Consider the following 24,227-nt stretch of genomic DNA (forward strand, 5'->3'; position numbering starts at 1 on the left):
CCCAAATGATGCTGATATCTGACAAAAAAGTCTGGCACAGACTAATGCTTGGTGCCAGAGCTATGGCCTCAAACTAAATATGAAGAAGTGCATAACAATACCCTTTGGGAAAGCAAATACTTCTGCAAATTATAACACTGGTAGCACCCCTAAGAGTGGACCCAGTGGTGAAAGATCTGGGCACTCAAACAGTGATCTGAACTTTGACCACCATGTGTCCACGGTGGTGAGGAAATCCTTCTATTTGGCTCATCTTATAAGTAAGGACATGGCATCCAGATCTTAGGATTTCATAGTACCACTGTTCTCAGCCTCATTAGATCAATAATTGAGTACAATGCACCCTTTGGCATGTACCTGCAACAATTGTAGTGTCCTCAGAGGGTTCTCACCAAAAAATATAGGGTATGATCAACATGTCATACGTGGGCTGATTAAAAGCCCTACAGCTATATTCAGTTTCCTACTAATTACTGAGGGGTGATCTGTGCCTGACCTACAAGGCAGTCTCTGACCCAGCCTGGACTGAAATGTCGCATATTTGCAAAACTAACTGCAAAAGGGGTTACCCTTTCCAAAGATCCAAGCCTCATCTCTGACATGAATAGAACATGCCAGAGAGACAGATATGTGTCCCAGATTTTGCCCCTTCTCTGGAATAGGCTTCTTATTCGTGTGAAGTGCAGCCCTTCCCTGACCATCTTTACGTGCAGCCTGGACCGATGGATGAGAAATCGCAAATTCACTCCTGGGGTGGCACCCATATCCCTTATGGACAAAGGCAGTCTGTAAAAATAGTCAAAACCCTACTTGCTAACCCTTGTTTTCTTTCTCCTAGGGATAAAAAATTGGGTGCAATCTGGGTAAAGCTGGCTAGGCTTGCAAGGGTTGTGGAGCCATTAGCCCAGTAAAGTGAACATTATAGAATGAAGTATTTAACAGTATGGGTTAAAAAGGACAATTTTATGACAGTTAGGATACGTGAGAAGAGAAAAGACAAATGAAATACAAAAACTGAGAAACTGGAAGCTCTGGCCTATGGATATGGATAGCACGAAACAAGTAGTAAAAATAGTTTTAGTCCCTTTAGTTTTATGCACAGGTCAGGCGTATTTTTATCAGCTGGAGGAGAAACTGTAGATAGCACTTAACAGAGGTGAAGGATTTTATTTGGGAGAGGAAGAGGGCAAGAGTCATTTGGGATGTGTTGATCCTTCTGAAGAACAAGGAGGTTCAGGCTTACCTGCTTTAAAGAGATATTTTAGAGTTACACAGTTAAGGCTCTTATATATAACATAAGCAGAAAGCTATAATTCAAAGTGGAAAGGGATGATGATAAAGCAGTGGGGGGATTCAAAAAATAAGGAAAGAGTTTGATTTTGGTTGCAGATCCTTAAAAAGAATAACAGCTGTCATACAGAATATTATATTCAGGAAGTAGCAGAAAGTATACTAAGAACTAAGCCAACACAGGAAAGGGGAAAGTAGATGCTGTTCATAGGGATGACTGCAATTAGGGGTACAGAATGAGGGGCAGAAATTTACTGAAGGAAGTTGGCAAAGGAACCAAGGTAATGAAACCAAATAATTAGGCCAAGAAGATATTTGGACTGCATGCCAGATATTGCCTTCTCTATCTGGGACTGATATCAGAGTAAAACGAAAGAGAAAGGGATAGGGAATCCTAAGTGACAGGTCTGCACTGACAGCTGAATTTAGAACAGAAGCTGCTGTTACAAAAGGGATAATTAGTGTGAATATAGAATAGTGCACTTTTACTATAGAAATGAATCAGAGGAGGTCAGAAAAGATTTGGAAGAGAGATTAGACAAGCAATTCACAAAGAAATAATGGGAGGACATATGTATGGGTCCCAAATATGTAACAAAGTCAAGAAGATTTAGGATTTTTGATTGAACGTGTTTGCATGAGTACTTTTATACCCAACGCACACACCAGATAATTTTTCCTCAGGTAGATGGTAAATATTGGAGGTGTAATGGGGGAAGAAATAGGTACTGGAAGCATATGTTTTTGGAGTGCTATCAGTTGGCAGACTTTAAAAATTCCCTACAGAGTACTCTGTCAGAAGTACTGGTTGAGCAAATGACTGTAACTAAGGAAATGCTTTTTTGAGCTGGGATACACGATCTGAATTATCCAGACATAGTAAAGGCCTTGTTAAGTTTGCTTCTAGAGACTGCCAAAGACAACCATACTTGAAGTAGTGAAAATTATAACAGAGATAAAATAACAGGAACTGGGATATTTAGAAAAGGGTAGGAGTAAATTGCATAGGGAAAAAATGGAAATTGTGGGAAAAATACAAGCAGGAATATTTTTTAAAGAGGAATGAAGTTTATGGGAAGTCAGCAGGGACTGAACAATTTATGTAATGTTGGACTGACTATACTGTATAGAAGATTAAATGTGATGTTTAATGTTTGTAAATGTGAGCTTGTTAACATTGTTTGATGACTTTTATATAAATGTACGTTTGCCTGTGTCAAAAGTGATAATTCAATAATGGTGTTTATAGAATTGGGTAAAGCAAACAAGGAAAAAGTTGTAAAATCAGGCAGACACTTTAAACATAACTTGAACTTTACAATAACATGTATTTTCTTAACAAAAAGAAGTATAATGAAACTATTATGTCTAGCTTCACTGACTGACATTAACCTTCACTAATTTACCACAACATCAAATAAAATTAGGGACAACTGAGAGGCGTGGCAGAGGTGGGAGTTGGGAGTGGAGTATTCCAGTGTCTAGCATTATATGAATTGTTTACATTTATTTAATCACAAGCAAACATCTAAAGTGTACTCAGTCAAGAAAGCAGCTGTGATTGCTGTACATGTGTGTGCTTATCTGTTTTTCTGACTATAGATGTGTGAGTTTTTCTGTCTGATTGCACGGTGTGCTTGCATGCATGTGTGGACATTAAATACTTAAATAACTTGTATTACAGATATAAGATACCTCCTCCAACAACAATTACATACACTACAGCAGGTCTGAAACATTAAGCAGAGGAACGATTTTCCATCAAAAATGTAATAAAAAAAATACAAAGCAATTTAACATACATTGTGCTATCTAAGAACAATAATGCCTGACAGAGTGAGCGTTTTAAGGGAAATAAAAGAACTTCCAGCGGTAATGAGGCCCTCCACCTGCAGCATCAAGCCTCAGAACACCTCAGGCAGTCTATTATTTTCCCTGATAATGCCCAACCTGTTGGGATTACTGCTTGTTGTATCAATCTTCCCTCAACTGCTCACCTCATTCCTCAATATTTGCCCTCTTAATATCATGCATCTTTTTAGAAATATGGTACTGACTAGGACTGTATGAATTTTCCTGAGGTACTTAAACATTCCTAGCCTATCCTTCTGCCTACTTTTGTCAGGACTATAGATATTACGTTCTTTTATACTCTGTTTAGACTGAGTCTGATTCATAACATGAACTATTTCACTGTTTTCCCCTAAATATATTGCTTATGCTGATACACTGATATACAGATTGCTCTACATGTTTTATCAACTATCTATAAAGGATAATAAGCTCTTTTTTTCTGCTGGTAATGCTTTTTTCTCAGATCCCGGTATTCCAGCCAACTAAATAACACTAGACCCAGAGAAAATGCTGGTCCTGAACTGCAGTGGTGTGACCATCAACTGCATTTTTTTCTGCATTTTAAGTGAATGTACTTACTTATGCAAACAGATTTGACTGTTGTTTGCTAACAATTTTTTTAAATCTGTTGTTCTTGTAAATATGCGTGGCTTGCCATTACTTTAGACAAATAAACAGACAGACAGGTAAAGAGTTGAAGGTAGAAGGACAGGTTAGATTAGATAATATGTACACAGGAAGGTGGATAGGTAAACAGAAAGATAGATAAATCATTAATTCTTTTTATAAAATGGTCTTCCATTGATCCTTAACAACCCTGCAACTGGTATGTTTTAAAGATAAGTGGTAGTTAAGAAGAGTACCAAATCCCCTTACAAAGGGAATTAATAAAAAGCAGACATGGGAAGACTACATTGTGTATTTTCCTACTTTCTAGCCAATGGACCAATCACTGGCACCTGTCAAAGGTTGTGACAGCTGTCAAACCACGCTACTGTTCTATAATTTTGACAGGTACTGAGAAACATTAAATATGTCTTCTTTTGGTCTACAATAAATCCTACCAGCCTTTCCAGCCTCTTTCCTACATTACTTCTTTGTCTTTAAACCATTTGATATGACTGTTCAGAGGTTTCTTTTTACTATTGTGTTGCAGCTGACCTTCCCCAACTATGTACTCATTCTCCTGGTTTCTTCTTTCCAGATGCACTGTTCTGCATACTTCTGTACCAGTCTTAACCTGCCATACTTTTCACCATTCTTCTAATCTTGACAATATTCTTCTAATCCTTTCCACATCTTGTTTTGAATCAAACCTGTTGTTTAACCCATCTCTGTCAAACAAAAAGCAAATGTTTCCTTTAGACTATTTCATAGACACACACAAATATAAGGAAAGGGGCAAGGCATAGTACTTTCTCTTGTAGTACCCCTGACTTGCTACTACACTTTCAACTGAGTGAACTTCATTTGCTGTGACCCTCTGGGTTCTGCTGTCTACCCAATATTTTCTCCAGTTTAACACTCTATGGCCTGCTATATGCTTGTCTGCTTTGTTCACTAATCCTTGACACAATATACTTCAAATTTCTTGCTAAAATTAGAGCAGGTGATTTCCACAGCTCTTTTCTGATTTAATATCCTTACCCATCTAATCTACAGTTGAAGACTATGTGGGCCAAGTACTCTTTATCTGTTGCCAAAACCTATAATTTTTATTTAACAACTGCTAGTATCCCAAGCTTCTAGGTGAACATAATACAGTTTGAGTATGCAATAATTTTGCCTTCAAGGAGGCAATATGCAGCAAAGAGGATTCCTTTAAATCCTATGTCACTGACAAGAAGCTGCCAGCTCGGACGACAGCTGTTATGACACTTTCTATATGTAAAATAGTAGCAGGCAGTACCCACTTTCACCAACAGATAGTAACATGACTATCTTACAACATTAGAACAGCACTATTCATAAACATCCTACTCCCACTTCTGCCTAGAGTTAGAGCACATTATACAAAGTGTTGAGCGCGTGCCTTTAAACCTAAGGAATATTAACAATTTTATAAAATAACCATAAAACATTAACCAAAATTCAAAAGATTAAAGATGTGGAGCCATTCACCTCTTCAAAGGATGCATAAAACATTTGCAATTTTAAGACAGTTAGTGTATAAATAAACAAATACTGGTATTGTGGATTTAAACTCTACTGTTGTTGTTTGTCTTTCAGCTTTTCCCAGTTAGGGGTCGCCACAGCGGAACTCCGGTCTGCTAATGATTGGCAGTAGATTTTCATGAATGCCGAGGTGCCAGCTCGAAGTCCAACCTTCAATGAAGGCATGCCCATTTACGCATGTCTTTTGAATGCCACCCAACTGCGGGGAGGACATGCAGACTCCACACAGAAGGCAATCCCCACACACCAGCCGAGAATCGAACGGGAGAACCTGCTGCTGTGAGGCAACACCACTACCGCTGCACCACCGCAGCATTATTTAAAAAATCTACTGTACATTACTTAATTCAGGTGGATGCCTTTCTGGTTAATTGGAATCCAGAGTATGTTAAAATACTTAGCTTGAACTGTATTTAGACAGAGTGTTTCAAAGTGCTTCAATATGTAATGCTGAATGGTAGCTTAAACACTTAAGAGTGAAAGCATGCTGTGTGGTACTAATCTGCTACATGGTTATCAAAAAGGCAGTCCAATGTCAGCTTTTCTTTAAGGAGTAGAACCTCTCACAGTATAACGCCACAGAGGTAATAGGTTGGTCAGATAGGAGAAAAAAAAAATCCTCCTTCAGGTACTCTGACGATAGGCCCACTATGCATAAACCATGAAGAAACACCACCTGTATTATCTTTATACTTAGTGAAAACTTGTACCGCAAATATATTACAGCTCATCCTAATTACATATCTCTGCTATACTAAACAAGTTTAATTCACTTGCTGATGGGGATAAACCAACTGGGCCAAGGGTTATTTAAAGTAGCAACTGGGTTATAATGCCAGTTTTATTTAAGTATATGAATAAAAGTAATTCAGGTACTGAAACTCTATGACAATAAAGATAACATGGTAACAGGAAAGCTGATATTATAGGATCATAGGTTATTACTAGGCTATCAACCCGGAGGTCATTTTAAGGCTAGCCATTTCATCCCAATGTAATACCATAGAAATACTAGTCAATATCCAAGACTGCATTTAGTGATGACTGCCCATATCCAGGAGGGTTGTGGGCTCTATCCCCGGTAAAAATTTATGGTTCCCCATCCACTCATCCAGGTTCTTCCTAAACAGTGTCATAGAGGTGCTCTGTTTCACATGCCTGTTCCAAAGATGAGTCAGTCACTGGGAGATAAATCTGTCCCTCCAGCATGTCCTATTTAAGTCGCAGGCCATATTTAGGTCCCTGGAATTGGTAGCCCTAGTCCCGTTTGATTTACAGATATGCAGTAATTTCATTAGGTTTGGGTCTTGGATTGTTCTGTAGGCTAGGCATAAGTCTCCCCTACGAAGTCTATATGATATGGACTATAGTGACAGGGACATTAGTCGGTCTGTGTAAGGCACATGCTGGAGCCCCTTGTTCTTCTTTTAGATACCTCTGAGGTCTCTCTAATTGCTGCAGGTGCTTAGTATGGTACCTACTAAATGGGGCATTATACTCAATTATGGGCTGGATAATGCCAAGTTTGTGGGGTTTGCTGTTGAGGTGATGCTTTACTAATCAAGTGTGCTACGTAGAAAGCTTTCCTTACTACAGTAGACACATGGTGGTCGAAGTTAAGGTTGCAGTCAACTTGTGATCCCAGGTCCCATAACACTTCATGGGGACTTAGGATATTGTTGTTGATTTCATAGTGTGAGGGGACACTGTTTGTGCTGAAGAGAATGATGATACATTTCTTTGCATTGGTTTAAGACTGTGACTAATACACAAGACGTTAGTTTGCGTGAGACCCTCCTGGAGTACACTGACATAATTTGGGGATTCAATGATTGCACCTAGTTTGCAGTAGTCTGCAAACTTGGTCAGCCCCAACCCCTTAGTTTTGACCTGAACTTCTGAGAAGTATATACCAAATAGTAGGGGACCCAGCACGGACTCCTGTGGTACCCCACTGGTAACAGGTCTGCGGGTTGATGTGGAGTCACTTACTTTGATAGTGTGTGTCTGGTTTGTGAGCCAGTTGGCAACCCATCTTACGACAAAGGGGTTTACGTTCAGTTTGTTAAGTTTATCTGTAATGTCTGAATATGAGATTGTGTTGAAAGCCTTTACCAGGTCGAGGTTTGCTGTGAGCACAGATCTGCCCTCATCAATGGCCTTGGCCACATTTTCAAAGAAATCCATCAGACTGAACAGGCAGGATCTGCCCTTCACGAAGCCGAACTGGGTAGGATCCAGGGTATGGAGGTCACATATTTCTTTATTTATGAGGTCCATAATGATATGTTCCATGGCCTTGCAGATGATACTGGTCAGGCTTATGGGTCTGTCATTCCCTGGGTGTGTTGCTAGGCCAACTTTGTAGAGGGCAGTAATGGTTATTGTTCTCCATTCCCCAGGAACAAAGCCTTTGGTTAGGCTATGATTGAAGAGGCTACTTAGTGGGGATTCTAATTCATGTTTTGGCCTGTTTAGAAGACAGCCTCAGATGTCAACTGGTCCCATAGAGGCTGTGTTTTTTGCTTTGGACAAGGATGGGAGGACCTGCTCTTCAGATATGTAGGGTGGGGAGGTTTTAGGGGAAGGTTTGTTGCAAGTTAGGAAGGGATGAGAGTGTGTAATTTTCATCAAACCTATCCACTATCAGGTTTACTATCTCTAATATAGATTGAAACACCACCTCCTTTGGTGTTCATACATTCATTTTGTGGTCAAAGGTGTGTAAGGCATTGTAGCCATGCAAGGCTGGGGTACTCTCTAAGTCCTTGAACCACGTTTCTGTGACTGCACAGACATCTACATCTTCTAGTGACAGAAGTGCTTCCAGGGTGTGCAGTTTTTGGTTAAGCTCCTAGCATTTAGCAGCATGATCCTTATTTTGTACTGACTGGTTAATTTCATGTTGGTAATATTGTTTTTTAGACCTTACCTAAAAAAGGCACTATGGAGGTGGCAAGAGCGTTTTCTAGCAGCCAAAAGCTTACAGGTGCCAAGTGCAAACTGTATCTGGCAAAGCAACGAGGTTTGTCGACCATGGTTTCCCAGGCTGACAGGAACTGGGTCCCCTTTGAATGACACCAAAAACTGAGTCAATTATTGAAATCAATCATTTTTGTTTACATTGTGGCATCATACTAGGTGAGGGTAGTATGCTGCTCAAGGCTAGGAACATACCTGCCTGGGACACATACTCAGAGAGCTTGACCACGTCTCTCTTCATCTAGTCTAGTTAGGTACGTCTTAGGTCATTCACACTAATATGATCTATGACACAGTCATAACGGTACTTGTTGGTGAGAGACGTGAGTGTATGCGTGATCTGACAGATCTTGGTGGCACTGGACAGGCAGCTGACCGTGACTTTCTCCTTGTCCAACCTAGAGAGTGGGACATCTGTGTGTCTCACTACTGAGTCTCCAATGACAAGAAAATTTGTTTTTTGAGTATTACGTTTCACTGGCTTGGTGGGTGAGACACTGGTGTTACTATATGCCATGGGTACTGTGGGCATTGTGTTTGTTGTAGCAGTCTTGTGTTTTGAAGGTCTATGGTGTTTCGGTAAGTTTTCCAAGAGAACCTCCACATATGTGGATTTATGTGTTTCATGTGTGCTGTGTGTATGAGTAGTGGTACTATAAGCACATGTAGTGGTGGGTGAGTTGACGACCTTCTCCGTGTTACTGTTTTGAGTGAGAGCATGGATTCTAGATTCTTTGTGTAAATACATCTCTCACACTCTGTACTAGAGTGTGTTATTAGTAGAGGGTTGTCTGTGCATATGAGGCAATTGCTACACTGCCACTGCCTTAAGAGACCCAAGTCAACAAGGTTGGCAGGAGAAACAAGGGTGTTTCAACTGTTCATAATGCTAGGCTGAAGACTGCTGTCACTTCGAGTGGCTATTCAGAATCCATTACGGAGGAGTTCAGTGTACGGATATTTCTGCCTGGGTTTTAGGGAAAATTTGTTGAATTTAACTGCCCGGCTTTGGTGCAAAACTGAGCGGCAGTGCACAGTGCTGAGCGATGCGCAAACAAGCAGAAATCCGCTCAAATGCAAGGCCTAAATACCAGAAGCTAAAAACTTGAAAAAGAAATTTAAAAAGATCCAAAAGGACCAATGAGGATGCTTATTCCACGGCCCAGACTGACCTCCCTTTATCAGACAGGTCCCAGTCAGCACATTTTTCTCACAAAAGTGCAGATAGACCCCTTCCAATCCAAGATGGCCTGAAAAATGTGCTTAGAACAAACAAACCACTACAAATAGCTCCAGAAGCAGCAAGCCTGTATCTGGACTATGCTACAGCTACTAGCTACACTAGTTTGAGTGGAAAACACTAGAGAATGTTTAAAACAGCATAAAAATAGCAGTGAGACACTAAAAAATGTTTAAAACAGCAGAAAAATAGCAGTGAGACACTAAAAAATGTTTAAAACAGCAGAAAATCAGCAAGTAAGCTATAAAGAATGTTTTAAACAGTTAACAGATCAATTATTTAAACACTGCTTAGTGGGAAAACCAGAACAAGCAGAACAGGTAGCTTAAAAACAGTGAAAAAATACCAGTAAACAGTGAAACTTACAAAAAAGCTTTGTAAACAGTGAAAACAGCAATAAAATTTGATTTAATAGACACAGTAAAGCACACAATTGCAGTACAGCAGTGTAATTTAATACACAGTAAATAAATACAGTATAAAAGTAGGCAGCAAGCAATAAAAAAGCACAGTAAATAATATAAATAAGCAAAAAAAAACAGGCAACTTATGTTTTTTGGAAGCTCAGAAGCCTCTAGTTGTCTGGTATCTCAGCTCAGAGTTGTGTCTAGTAGCCCACCTCAGTTCAGCTCAGTACAAACAAGCAGAAACTTACTCAAATGCAGGGCTTAAATACCAGAAGCTAAAGACTTTAAAAATATAAGCAACATGACAGAATAGCAAAAAAAGTGCAAAGTCCAGTACATAATGCATTTATGGTCAGCATACAGAATATTTGCTAGAGAAATAAAGTGACATGTTAAGGTGACAAACCCAAGAATATATTTTTAAAAAGTATTTTCTATAAATTTAAACATAAATTGTTTCAAATTAAGAGAGTGCACACAAGGCATGATAAGATATAGAAATGTTAGTAAGACAGAAGGATGTTTGGGTGAAAGTAATTTTGCAAACTACTTGTATGAAAAGTGATGGGCAAAAGGCAGAGATAAAAAGTCTCTCATTTCAAATAAGATCTGTTTAACCATTCAATAGATAGCGACTGCAGTCCACCATGGATAAATACTCAACTCTGCAATAAATATACTGCAAAGTTTCCTGCCATGTAATACTGCATGACAAGCCTTGTAAGAGGTAAATCACATGCTGCTTATTTAAAAGGTTCATATGTAAATACCAAGCAAGCTGCCACTGTGGGCCATTTTAAGTCTAGTCAATTTCTATTCCAAAGGTGAGACTCAAACTTTGAACCTTGTGTCTTAATCATTATATCACCCCCATCCCCTAATATTTGTGAAAGTAAACTGAAATAGCAAGAAGTGTTTAGGTTCATAAGTAAAACTAGGCTGCAATTCTTAGACTACTGCAAGCCTAATCACTAACCTGAGATAAGAATCAAACCCTGCCTCTTTCTTGTACCTGTGAGCTAAAGACCACAACCATTATGCCACTATTTTAGGTCACTATGAGAAATGATAGAATAGTACATGAATATATAATGCAAGTCTATTTGCCGATTACAAAGGCGGTCTGGGATTCTAGAATTAAAATGTCATTCCCTTCAAATGTAGAGTAATAATGCATTTTTAAAGGGTCTACGCTAATTATTCTTCTTCTTTCTTAACAGCTACTAAATTAAATACATTACCAATAGTACTAGAAGTAAATAGTTAACAACTGCTAAAATCCTTACCTCTTCATAACTTGCACAACACTTCTAACAACACTTAGGACCTAGAAATCAGATGTGCCAATACAGTTTGTGGGGAAGTAACAACGTCTTGGAAATTTTAGAGGCATATGAATGGCCATCAAACCCCTCCCATGTGGTTGATAACATCTGAATGTAAAACTCTTTGAGTATGTGGACTTTGCCTGTTTTAATGTTGCCTTTTAGGTCTCGTATGGGTAGAATCTACTTTGTAGGATTTCATTTGTGGGCATTGATTGCTAAAGTGAAGTAACTTCAAGCTTCTGAAATTATCAAGCAAGAACCTATCCTTGGAAAAGATTAAGCAAAAGTCACTGTTTCTCACTGCTGGTTAGTAATAACACCTGGTAATAAAACAGTTCTGGAATTATGTATTTGTATTCCTGTGAATTTCTACATGATTGAGGGAAACCAGATTAGATCTTAATTTTTCTAGAATATGCGTTTTCCTTGCAACAGTTATTCTCCTGTCTACTGGGAAAGACAAAAGATTTTAGATCTGTTCCACTCTCTTCAAACTGTACTGTCTTTGGCCTTACCTGACACATTTCTGTTATGGTGTCATCAAAGACCCCTCCTGCATCATCTGCTCCTTCTCCAATTAGCTTGACTTTCCATGCTCGGGATGGTAATCGCAAATCTGAAGGATTCAGATGAACAACTTGCTTTGCTACCTGGATGAAAATTGGTTTATTGGTCTTACCCCTGTAATAAAAATATTTACTACTGTCAGGATACAAAAACTGTAGGTGCAGCAGTGACAAAAACACAGAATTACACACATGACTTTAAGCAACTGTCTGACAAACTGAAAGGTTCATAGGCAGAAACTAGACATGCAGTCATGTAGACCTTTAACCCTAGCCCAAATTCCCACTAGAAGCAGTGTGTGGTTAAATCAACAAAGGATAAATACATGAAATAAAGACTTGCTCAAGGTCACACAGCATAAAGGTGAAAGGATTCAAACGCTGTACTCTTGGCGAGGGAACAGCTCATTATGCCAGAAATGTAATTATTTGTGCTAATTGACAAGTAATTTGTTTATGAACCGTTATTACTAAACAAGTTGCCCCACAAGAAGATGGATAGGAGGACACCCCAAACACATATATACACACACACACACACAAACGCTAAATCAGGGCCAACTTAGAATAATAGAGACTTAATAATGAAATAATATGACTTATTTTACTTGTTTGATAGTAAAATATAAATAAAGGCATTCAAAAAAGAACATCGGAATGGAAAACATCCCTATGCAGCAGAACAAAATTATATGACATACATGCAAGAGAGAACAGATGAGAGGAGTCTTGACTAGGATGAAGGAATGTTTACAGTAAAGAAGTATTTATTTATTTACATTTGTTTATCGGGTAGTGTCCAACTGGGCTGGTGGCCCGTTTTCAGTGGAGATCTGAGGAGAAAAGCTCCACACCCAATCAATACAGAACAGACCACAAGAAAAGAAAAAAAAATCTACATTACTACATTAACAGACGTCTGCATTACTACATTAACTAAAAACATAAGAACATATTTACGAGCACTGAAATTTTACTAACAAAAAATGATTCATTAATAACTTTCTTTGTAGAAAAAAACAGCTTTAAAGGAGTACTCCATTGAACAGGAAGATTAATTATTAGCTAATAACAAGCAGTGATCAGGCCTGGACTGTGAAGTATGCAACTTTGTTAAGCAAGAAAAAATTTTGCTTATGAAAAAAATTATAGAATAAAATAAAAATGAACAGACCAAAGGCTGTGAGGATGCAGATCGAGGTGAGAAAAGCAGACAATAAGAGCTGTAATAGAGGAAAACTCTATAGTAGAGGTAGAAAAGAGCATAAGGTAAAGTGGTTATCCTGGTGGAGAACAAGGGTGGAGCCAGTTGCTTTTTAGATGTTCCTTTAATCTATTTTTAAATGATGAGAGACAAGAGGTGCAATGTAAGCTTTGGGGGAAGAGCATTCCAGGACTTAGCTACTTTGTTTGAGTTGAGGGAGTCACCATGGTACTTATGTGACTGTGTTATTCTAAGTAATGTCCTATTGGAAGATCTAAGGGGCCTATTGTTCACTTGTAGTTGGAGTAAGGTTGAGATTGCTGGGCAGGTATGCGGTTTGTGTGTAATTTTGTGCGCTAGGGGTTAGTTGGTTTAAAGTTAATAGGTGAGGGAGTTCTAGCCAGTTAAGTTGAAGAAGAGCGGAGCAATGGTGGTTTTTATGGGGGTGGCCAGTGGCAAATTTTACAATTTTATTATAACAGGATTCGAGGTTGTGGAGATATGTCTTACGTAAGTTAGTAAAGATATGTGAGCAGTAGAGAAGAACAGACAGTAGTTGTGACCTAGCAGTGGCAAGCCTGGCTTGGGGGGTTAGGTATGGTTTGGCCCTGTAGAGGGCACCTAGTTTAGAGTTGACTTTTTTGATAGTTTGAGAGATGTGAATATCAAATTTGAGATGGTCATCTATGTTGATAACTAGGAGTTTGGCCTGGTTTGAAAGCTCAATTTTGGTACCATTTGACGAGTGAATATAGAGGGCTGGGCAGTTAGATTTGGTGGTTTTGTTTGAGAAGATTATTCATTTTGTCTTATTTAGATTTAGAATGAGATGGTGGTTTGTTAAAGCTTTTTGCATTTTTTTCTTTTAGCTCTTGAGGGAAAGGGGCAGAGCAGATAAGGGAAGTATCATCAGCGAATTTTATTGGTAGTTGGGGTACCCCAGTGGCCACTGGTAGTAGAGGGGAGAGTTTGTTTTCCCATTTAGTAGCCTGCTGATGGTTAGAGAGATAACTGAGAATCCAAGACAGGACAGCTGGACTTGAGGTTGTATGTAGTGAGTATATTTAGTAGTAGTTGGTGGAAGATGGTGTCAAAGGCTTTTGACATGTCTAGGAATATTGCGGGTACTAGTTGTCCATTGTTCATTAGGTGGTGAATGGTAATGGTGAAGGATAATAAGGCTGTGCTAGTGCTATACTTGGGTCTAAAACCATGCTGGGAATCTGATAGAAGGTTGTTGGAGGTCAGGTGGTTTAGTAATTGAAGCTGAATGCATTTCTCTAGGATTTTTGCTAAAGGTGGGAGGATAGCAGTGGGGCAGTAGTTTGTGATTTCTCTGGAGCGGCCACCCTTGTGGAGGGGGATGATGTGAGCAATTTTTCATAGAAGGGGCACATATTGTTCAGAGATAGAACGACTGATTAATATTGAGATAGGATATGAAATGGATGGGGCAGTAATTGTTTAGAATTCATTAGGAAGCTGGTCGGCCGCTAGGCAGCAAGGTTTTAGCTTGTTTAATAACTTTCAATGTAGGAAGTTTAAATTGGTTTAAAGGATAGGGAGTTAGTGGTACTGGAGAATAATGAGGGGAGGGAAAGGGGCAGTTGTTTTTTTGGTGGCAAGCAGGAAGGAGATAGAGTTAATGAAATGTGAGTTGAATTGTGAGGCTATGGGTGTGGTGGTATTAGTTGTGGAAGGAGGGGGGTGTTTACCTGGGTTGAGGAGGAGGTTTACTGATTGCTAAAATTTTTACAGGTTGTGAAGGAACTTTTGTTGAGCGGTTTGGAAATAGTGCTTTTTATCTCTGTTAATTTTTTTCTTAGTCTGGTTTCTTAATTACTGATAAGTGGTGAGGTTGGATTTGTCTTTGGTGGACAGATATAGCAATTTGGCTCTATCTCTTTGTTTAATGAGTTGTTTTGCCTCATGGGAAAGCCATGGTAGCTGCTTGGCTTTGGAGCATATTTTTCTGGTTGGGGCTAGACTATTTAGGATTTCAAGGAATTTTGTGTTAAAGAATTTGACTGCAAGGTCTAGGTTTAGGCTTTTAATGGGGGTGTTATGTTATGTTAAACTACATTAAGTTCAAACACTTCCAATATGGCTGCACATTGATCAACAGCTTAATTTCAGCTCTCCCGGGGTGAAAACAAAATGAGAAATAAGAGCCAGTAATATTGTCAGCTTCAGTAAAATTCATTTATTGCCTAGTAAGTACATTACCAGGATGCCAGAAAAAAGAAATTTAAACAGCGTGAAAGAAAAAGAACCAGAAAAGGTGAAGAGAAAACACTGGCTGGGAAGAATCATGCAACTGTTCTGCAAAAAGCAGCTCCAGCTTTAGCTTTCATACAGCAGATGAATTCTAGTAATTTAGAGGAAAATAAATAAAATAAATGTCACTAAAGAAATATATCAACTCAAATAAGAAAGGCTGGAGAAAATTGAATCTTTAGCTAGCTACTCAGATGAAATGATAAAACTCCAAAAATAAGAGGATGAAATGAAGAAAAGGCTGGGTGAGTATGAAACTGCTCAAGAAAATATGTTTAAAAAATGGTAGCTTTAGAAAACAGAGCATGCAGAGAAAACCTGAGATTTTCTGCTGTATCAGAGAAACTGGAAGGAACAGACTGTATTAATTTTACAAAAACTCAAATAAGTAACTGGACTGGTGTTTCACAGCAGAATTTGTTAATTGAAAGGGCACATTGAGTGTATGTGCCAAAAGTAGTCATGAAAAGCAGCAAAGTCTGTCTGGAGGCTGTGGTTAAACAGTGTTTCTAGTGGCCCTGATACAGTCTGTTTTAAGCTGTTTAAGACGCATCCTGGAATGGTGTTGGGACCCATGGAGGCTGTGCTTTTGACTTTAGCGAGTTCATTAAGAACCTGTTCCCTTGTAATGACAAATACGGAGATGGTTGTGGGTATTTCTTTGGGTGTGGTAGGAGGTGATGGAGTGTTTGAACTGAACTTGTCGGCCAGCAGGTTTGGTATAGTTTTAAGCTGAGTGTAAGTGTTGCCGTTCATGCTTAACAGGGCACATTGCTGAGCACTTACCTGGAGGTTACTAACATAATTTAAAAAAGCCTTATGGTTATCTTTCACCTGGGAGTCTATCTTAGCCTCAGAGTTTATTTTGGCAGAGTTCATCATCTCTCTAATCTGGTTGTTTAGACTGGTGAGTGTCTGTTTGCACTGTTTTGTCTGTTCCTTCTTGGCTTTGGAGAGGATTGTTTTCCTTTTGTGGAATACCCTATTAATGCTAGGGGTCCACTGAGGTAGTTTATTTTTGCCAGTAATCATAGGTTTGACTTGGACAGGTACTGCTTCCTCTATGCAGTTATGAATGTGGTTGTACAGTTCTTTTGTGTACAGCTCAGTGTAGGCCTCAGTGTCCTCCAGGTTCAGAGGGGTCTGAACGTTTAATAAGCTGTCACTTATTTTGAGGTAATTGGCCTTAGCAAAGTTCTTAACAGGTTTGGAGTTTGATGGAGGTTCTAGGTTAGTTTTAATAGTAAAGAAGATCATTCTGTAGTCAGAGTTTACCAGTGAGGAGTTAATGCATGGGAGGGACCAGTATCTCCCTATGTTTGTGAGTACTAAGTCTAGGATCTTTGCACCTCTAGATGGGGAGCTAACTAGTTGCTCCAGGGTGTTTGCATTGATGAAGTCCACAAACCTCTGAGCAAGTGAATTGTGGGTCATATAAATCTCCCAGTTTATGTAGGGGTAGTTGAAGTCACTCATAAGTATAGTGTTAGGCTGAATGCTAAGAGATTTGTGTAGGTTTAGGTAGGAGGTGTGGTTTTCCAGACTCATGTTAGGGTTTTTGTAGCTACAAGGATATGATAGGGAGCCACACCTATGGTTAGTTAGACATGGAGCAGCTCATACAAGTCATGCTGCTGGACGAGTCTAGCAATGTACTTGTTCTTTATGAACTGTTAGACACCTCCTCACTATGTTATATTGTGAGCGGAGAGGGATCTAAATGTATGAAGGTTATTGTAGGCTTTGCAGCCAGGGTGCTTTCCATGGTTCTGAGCCATGTTTCCATAACTGCATATAAGTCTGCATTCTCTAGGGTAAGGAGTGCTTTTTTTTTTTAAACTCTTAGAATTCAGCAGTACTACCTTTATGAAGTTGTAAGCAATTTTTGTTATGCTGGAGGGTTTAACAACTTGGCACAGCCTGAAAAAGGCACTATGAAGATAGATAAAGTTTTTGCTATTATCCAGAAGCCAGGCAGTGACAAGTGAAAAACCATCTCTGGCAAAAGCATCATAGTTTGTCGATCATGTCTCCCCAGGCTGACAAATATTGGATCCCCTTGTTGTGACACCAGAAACTAAGCCAATTGTTGAAGTCAGTCATTTTTGCTGGTACTGTATAATCACTGGTGAAGGTAGGGTGCAACTCAAAGCTAGATTCATACCAGCCTGGGACACATATTCAGGGAGCTCCACCATGTCTCTCTCCATATAGTCCAGTGAGGTATGTCTTAGGTCATTTACACCCACATGGACTATGATCGTGTCATACTGGTACTTGTGGTTTAAAGACTTAAGTGCATGTGTGATCTGGTGGATCCTGGTTCCAGACAGATAAGCACACTGTAATCTTCTCCTTGTTTAGCCTGGTAAGGGGGACATTTGTATGTCTTACAATGGAATCCCCAATGACTAGAATGTTTGGCTATGTGGTATGCTGTATTATGTGCTTGGATGTAGGGTTACTATGATTTTCAAAGTTCTGTGCTGTGTGAGATGCTGTCTTTTTTGAATGTGCACAGGGCCACTGAGGATGCTTTTAAGAGATCTTGGAGGTTTGGGTAAATTACAAGTGAGTACCTCGTCATAAGTGTGTCTATGTATGCGCTCCTTAGTATTGGTAGTGAGTGTTTTGGGTGTAATGCTGACAACTTGGTGTGCAATTTTTGTATGTGCATGCCAGAGCTTTGCCTCCAATGACATTGTGCATCTACATCTCTCACAAACTGTTTTTGTTTGTTCAAAAATTAAATGGTTATTAGTGAACAGATGGGAAGGAGTAGGGGAAACTCACTTAAAGGTCTAAGTGAGAATGTTCAGTAGTATACTATTAGATGACCTTCAGTCATGCTACCCTCTGTGCAGACTGACAGCTCTTCGAGCAAGTATGAACAATGGGAGACTATGGAGAGTCCTTCCTGTAGATGATTTTAAACTGCAGAGGTTTGCTTAAATACACAACATGGGTATCGCTCAAACACAAGGCTTTTATACAGGATAAAAGACTTTTACACAGTTAAGCCCTCAGGCCAATCAGATAAACACACAATAAGCCTTCCACCAGCAGTTCCAAACTTGGATGGGTTGAATCAGCCTCTGCTCCCACCAGAGTACAGAAAAACCCTCAATGTAAAAATGAACTGGTTTTGAGCTTAAGTTTAGTAACACGTGCTTTACAACAAAAGGCAGAACTCCTGCAATATCAGGAATCCTTGGAAATAAGTTCACAAAGCCTGAAAAATGTTCACGAATACAGAAAAATAAGTGTGTAAACATAGGAGAACTTCTACAAGCACAGAAAAACTCTGCAAAACTTGGAAGTATTTTGGCAAACTCAGGAGGGCCTTGGCAAACTGAGAACAGGTTTGTTCAGGCAGAACACAAGCAAATCTATCTCAGCAATCAAGGAATGTTGAGATCCATGTGTGATATTCAAGCTGCTATATCTGGCTACCTTCAAAATATTTTTTTTTACATGGAGGACCAAAGACATTTTTGATGCAAAACAGGCTGGGGAGAAAATAAAAAAAAAATATTCCAACTAAATGTGAGCCAGCAAACAGAAGGGGACAATAAACCTTTTCCATTGTTCAACAAAAAAACTGCTTGAGAGAGAGAAAAAAGCACAAGAGCTGATTAGAAGAATCAGGAATACCTTGGACTTGAACCACATTCTAGTGCTGGGAGATGAGATGAAGAGGAAGAGGACCAGCAGCACTGAAATTAGTGAATACATGGGAGACTAAAAAGTGTCACATTTGGTAAATATGGCTTTGCAAGAAAAAGTGGCTGAGGAAAAACTGGACTTTTGTTAATTTTGTTAAACTTGTGAGTAGACCGTAAAGCATAGACCCTACTTTATGTCATTAATGTTTAGAAGGACATTAAAAGGGGAAAAACTAAGCATAACAATTTTTGTTCTTATTAGTATTTGTATAAAACATTGTGTGATATAAACTGCGTGTTATATATAGTAAAGCAGTTTACAATAGTGTTTAGTCAGGGGTATTTTAAATGTAGGGGGAGTCCCTTCAGTGACCGTTGGATGTGTTAAAGATATTAAAGTAAACGAGTACTTTTTTATTTAAAAGAAATATTGGCTTATAACAAGAGAAGAAAGGCTGGACAAAATGCTGGGGAGGGTAAAGGATGTCAAAGTGCAATGATTATATTATATTATATTAAATATTATATTATATTAATATATTTCAACATATTTTTACAAGAGTGAATGTCTAAATTAATGTCCTTAGCTTAAGCTAAAAGTAAGTGATTTCCTTAAGCAAGCAGGCTTGAAAAATAAGGCAAAATGATTAGAGCCATGAAAAATACCAAGTTTCTTACAATTGTAAAGATATTATCTTGTTTTTTTTTTCTATTAGCAAATGTTCAGTGGGAGTCAAGAAATGTGCAGCTGTACATTCTGTGACTGAAATAAACAAAGATTCACAGCTGACTACTTTTACATGAAGAGGAGCTGTCTGCAGGTGCAGGCAATTAATCTTGAGAGTTGCAGAGGGAAATGCAAAATTTAAATGTACAATGGCAAACAGTTCAGTGAAAAATAAAGTTTGAAATTATGGGAAATGAGTAACAGCAGTCATGGTAAAAGTCTTAATACCTTAATGCATTTAACAGAATGGAGCACAATTTGGTTTCATTTAAAGATAGCCAATCCACTTTTTCTTAGAGCTAAGGTAATGTTTTCTGAAAGCATTGTACCTGTTTCTCATATATGGTAGGGGGGATAGAGATAATAAAAGAACAGACAGCAATCGGTGTAAGTGGGAACACAGGCTGTAGTATGTGCTTTGGCATGGGTAAACTTAATTTTAGGTTGGGTAAATGCTTGTGGGTGCAGCTGGCAATTTGCTGCATTTGCTCCTATCTGGAAGGTTAAGCTTCATTTTTTGAAGGTGTACATAGTTTTGTGTTTTTGTTCTAAGTTAATATGGGATGTTTTTTTTTTTTTGTATAAGAGTTTTCATTAAAATAAAAAGTCTTGAATAATGTGACACAAGTTCAAATAGCGATGGGAAGAAACAACCATATAGGTTCATAGATGTATACTAGGCTAATGACCACTAAGCCTAGCCGTGCAACCCAAATGTGACCCAAAATTTTATTTATATAGGTGGTGATTTACTGACTGTTTCTGTTTATCAGAGAGATAGGAGCCAGACCAGGGATGAATTTCTGATTACCCATGCATTGGTCAATGTTGCCCTTAAAAAGGGATAGGGAGGAACTCTGCTTCACGTGGATGGGGAGCCTGTTCTAGAAAATGGGAATTCTCTAAGAAACATATCTGTCTCTCCAACATGTCTTATTTATGTCACAAACAAAATTTAGGTCTTTTAATCTAGCAGTTCTGATCCTGTTTGTTTTGCATTGTGCAAAAGACTCATCAAAACAGGGTCCAGGGATGCCTTGTATACCAGGCAAAGATCACCTCTCAGAAGTCTGTATGATACAAAGACAGAACTAGGTATAAGCCCCTTCATAAGATGCTTGATAGCTAGCTGGCCCAATGGAGGCTAGAATCAGAGAGGCCACTTCCACAAAGAGGCCAGTCACCAGTGGTGGCCCCCAGGGCTTTGTGCTGGGCTCACTCCACTTTGAGGTGATCAGCACAGGACATTGTGTTTGCTCCCTGTATTCTTTTTGCAAAAAAAAACATTGTGGATGTTCCAGTTGCTGGATATGTCTGGTCAGGTACATATTGAAGGGGGGATTATACTGAATGACATGTCTGATGAGGGCCGAGTACAGTGGTATTATGACCTCTCTTGAATTACATGCCATACCCTTGAGTATAAGTTGAGCAACATAAAAGTATTTCCCAGATCCCTGACTAGTGAATCAACTTTTAAGGGTGTTTTATTGGTGACATAGTTACCTGAGGTGGTAGACTTCCTCAAAGGTACTATAATGCATTTCCTGGTATTCAGTTTTAAGCTATGGCACCAAGTATTTGTCTGTATTAGACCCTCCTGAAGGATGTTGTCATCTTTGGGATATTCAATGACTGTTCTCAATTTGCAATCATCTGCAAACTTGGTCAGCCAAAGCCCTTTGGCTTTGACATCCAAAAAGTAGATGGCAATGAGGAGCGAACCCAGCACAAAGCCCTGGGAGACTCCACTAGTGATGGGCACTTTCTGTAGGTGGCCTCACTGATTCTAGTCTCCTGCGTCCTATCACTGAGCCAGCTAGCTATCCAGCATGTTATAAAGATTGCTTATACCTAGTTCTGTAAGTTTGCTGATAATGCTCAAGTGGGGTACTGCATCAAATGCTTTAGCCAGATCTAGGTGGGCAGTATACACCATTTCCCCCTCATCCATTGCCTTAGTGATCTTTTCAAAGAAGTCCACCAGATTCACTAAGCATGATGACCTTCATTTGACAAAGCCAAACTGGGCTATGTTTAGTGGCTGGAGGTCTCCTATGTCCCTAATGATATTTTTCCATGGCTTTACAAATAAGACTAGTCAGATTAATGTGTCTTTAGTTTCTAGGTTCTGTTGAAGGACCTCCATTACGAAGGGGGATGACCATTGTAGTCTTCCATTCATGTGGTACAAAGCCTGTTCTAAGACTATATGTAAATAATGGCTCCAGGGGTCCTAATAGGTCATAGTTTACACTATTCAGGGAATCCTGGGATATCAGGGCCCACTGAGGCCATGTTCTTGGATTTAGTGAGTGCAGCCAGTACATGCTCCCTAGTTACAGCTGAAGGTGCTACATTTGAGAGTATTCTTGAGGGGATTGTTGGAGGTGAGAGGTGGGTAAAGTTGGAACTGAATTTGTTCACTATCAGGTTTGTTATATTGACAGGTTCAGTGAATATGGAAGCATTAACCATCAGTTCAGCACATTGACGTGAGCTGCCCTTGAGGTTTCTGACATAGCTGTAGAAGGCCTTATGGCTATCATTCACCTGGGAGGCTATTTTTACATCAAAGTTGGCTTTGCTTGACCTAATTAGCCCTCATAGTTGCCTCTTTACTTTGATGAGAGAGTTTTTGTCTATATGGGAATCACCCGTCCTGATTTTTGCCACATTTTTTACTTTTGTTATATATCCTGCTTAATTTGGAATGTCACCAGGGTGGTTCGATTCTAGGGCTAGTAATGGGATTCAGTAGCCTCTATGCAGCCACTGACATGCTTGTATAGAGTTTCTGACAAAAATTCAGCATAAGCTGCTGTGTTCTTTATATTTGGAGAGGCAATGCATTTTGACACTCCCATCACCTAATAAAAGGTAATTTGCCTTTGAATAGTTTCTAACTGCTATTGTTTTTAATTGGATAACAAAGATGGTTTTGATTTTGAAAGAGACAGCTTTACGGTCAAGACCTTACCAGGGAGGATGAGACATTTGGGGGAAGGGTGCAATGCTCTTCCATATTTGTAAGCATAAGATCCAGTATGTTGGAGTCTGTAGTGGGCGTATTCACTGTTTGGTCAAGAGTGTTTGTATTTAGGAATTCCAGAAATCTCTGTGCCTGTAGATTTGAGGTTCTGTGGGATTCCCAGTCTATAGAGAGATAATTAAAGTCTCCCATGAGTAGGGTGTTAGGTTAAATGGTAAGTGTCTTCAGTAGGTCCAAGTATGTATTGTTAGCTTCTTGGGGCATGCAAGGTGTCCTACAGCAGGTTAGAATATGGTACAGGATTTTTGTCTATGGTGAGCTGAACATGTAGGAACTCCAGCGTACCATCCTGTTTGACCACCCTAGAGGTATGCTTGTTATTGACATATATTGAGACACCTCCTTCTTTAGCCCTTTTCTGTGCAGTCACTGGTCTAAAGGTGTGGAAGACACTGAAACCTTGCACTGCCAGGGTACTCTGCTGCTTTAAACAATTTATCAGCAACTGCACAGATGTCTATATTCTCAAGTGTGAGATGGGCTTGGAGGGAGAGTCATTTTCTGTTTAGGCTCCTTCCATTAAGCAGTAACACCTTGAGTTTCAGTTCAGTTGATTTTGCTATGTTGGTAGGTTTGTCAGTTTGGAATTGCCTAAAAAAGGCACTATGGGAGTGGATAAAGTTTTAGCCAGTATTTGAAAGCCTAGAGGGGAGAGGTGCAGACAATCCTTGAAACACAATGTGGTCAGTTAACTATGTCCTCCCAAGCTGACAAAAACAGGGTCCTCTTAGAACAACATCAGAAAGAGAGCCAGTTGTTCAAATCTATCATTTTTGCTCATATTGCGGTATTCTCTGTGATGCTAATTATGTTGCTCAATGATACACTCATACCAGCCTGATATTACGCACATACCAGTTTGAGACACACAGTCTGAAAGCTCCATAATGTCTCCTTTTATATAATCCAGGGAGGTACATCTCAGGCCATTTACATCTTCATGGACTATGACAGAATTATGTGGTGTAATGACTTGCATGCATGTAATATTTGTCAGATTCTGGCTCTAGATAAGCAACTAACAGCTTCTCCTTGTTCAGCCTGGTTAGAGGGGTATCAGTACATCTTACAATGGAGTCCCCTATTATGAGAGTCCTGGGAAGCATGTCTGATTGCCTTAGAGGCTTAGTATTTGAGGCTCTCTAAAAGCCACAGTATGTGTGGTGTTAGGTGTTTTTTTTTCTGAGTGCCTTTGGACTTGCTTAGGCATAGATTGACAATGGCTGATCTAGGCAATCTTCACTGTTTAGGAAGATTGCTTTTAATTGCCTCAGCATACATTAGTCTGTGTTGTGTGCATGGTTTCAACAAACTGATGTGCACTTGCATGCGACAGTTTAGCCTCCAGTGTCATTGTGGAAATACCGCTCACATACTGTGCTGCTTCTTTAAGGATTATGTGGGTGTCAGTACACACAAGACAACTGCTACATTGGCTCAAGATGCCCATAGCCACCAAC

The 24,227-nt window shown here is 39.3% G+C and overlaps 1 protein-coding gene across 1 annotated transcript in view; it reads right to left on the reverse strand.

Annotated features, from left to right (window-relative positions):
• The window catches only part of LOC122815150 (probable E3 ubiquitin-protein ligase HERC1), a 5,886,073-nt gene that overhangs the window by 261,241 nt on the left and 5,600,605 nt on the right, over positions 1-24,227 (reverse strand). The window contains exon 73 of the mRNA XM_044087407.1: positions 11,792-11,957. Coding sequence (XP_043943342.1) covers positions 11,792-11,957 — 166 coding nt within the window. The remainder of the gene's footprint in view (positions 1-11,791; positions 11,958-24,227) is intronic.

The sequence above is a fragment of the Protopterus annectens genome, chromosome 1.part1 (genome assembly GCF_019279795.1).
Source record: "Protopterus annectens isolate FY-2018-M chromosome 1.part1, PAN1.0, whole genome shotgun sequence".
Classification (NCBI taxonomy): domain Eukaryota; kingdom Metazoa; phylum Chordata; order Ceratodontiformes; family Protopteridae; genus Protopterus; species Protopterus annectens.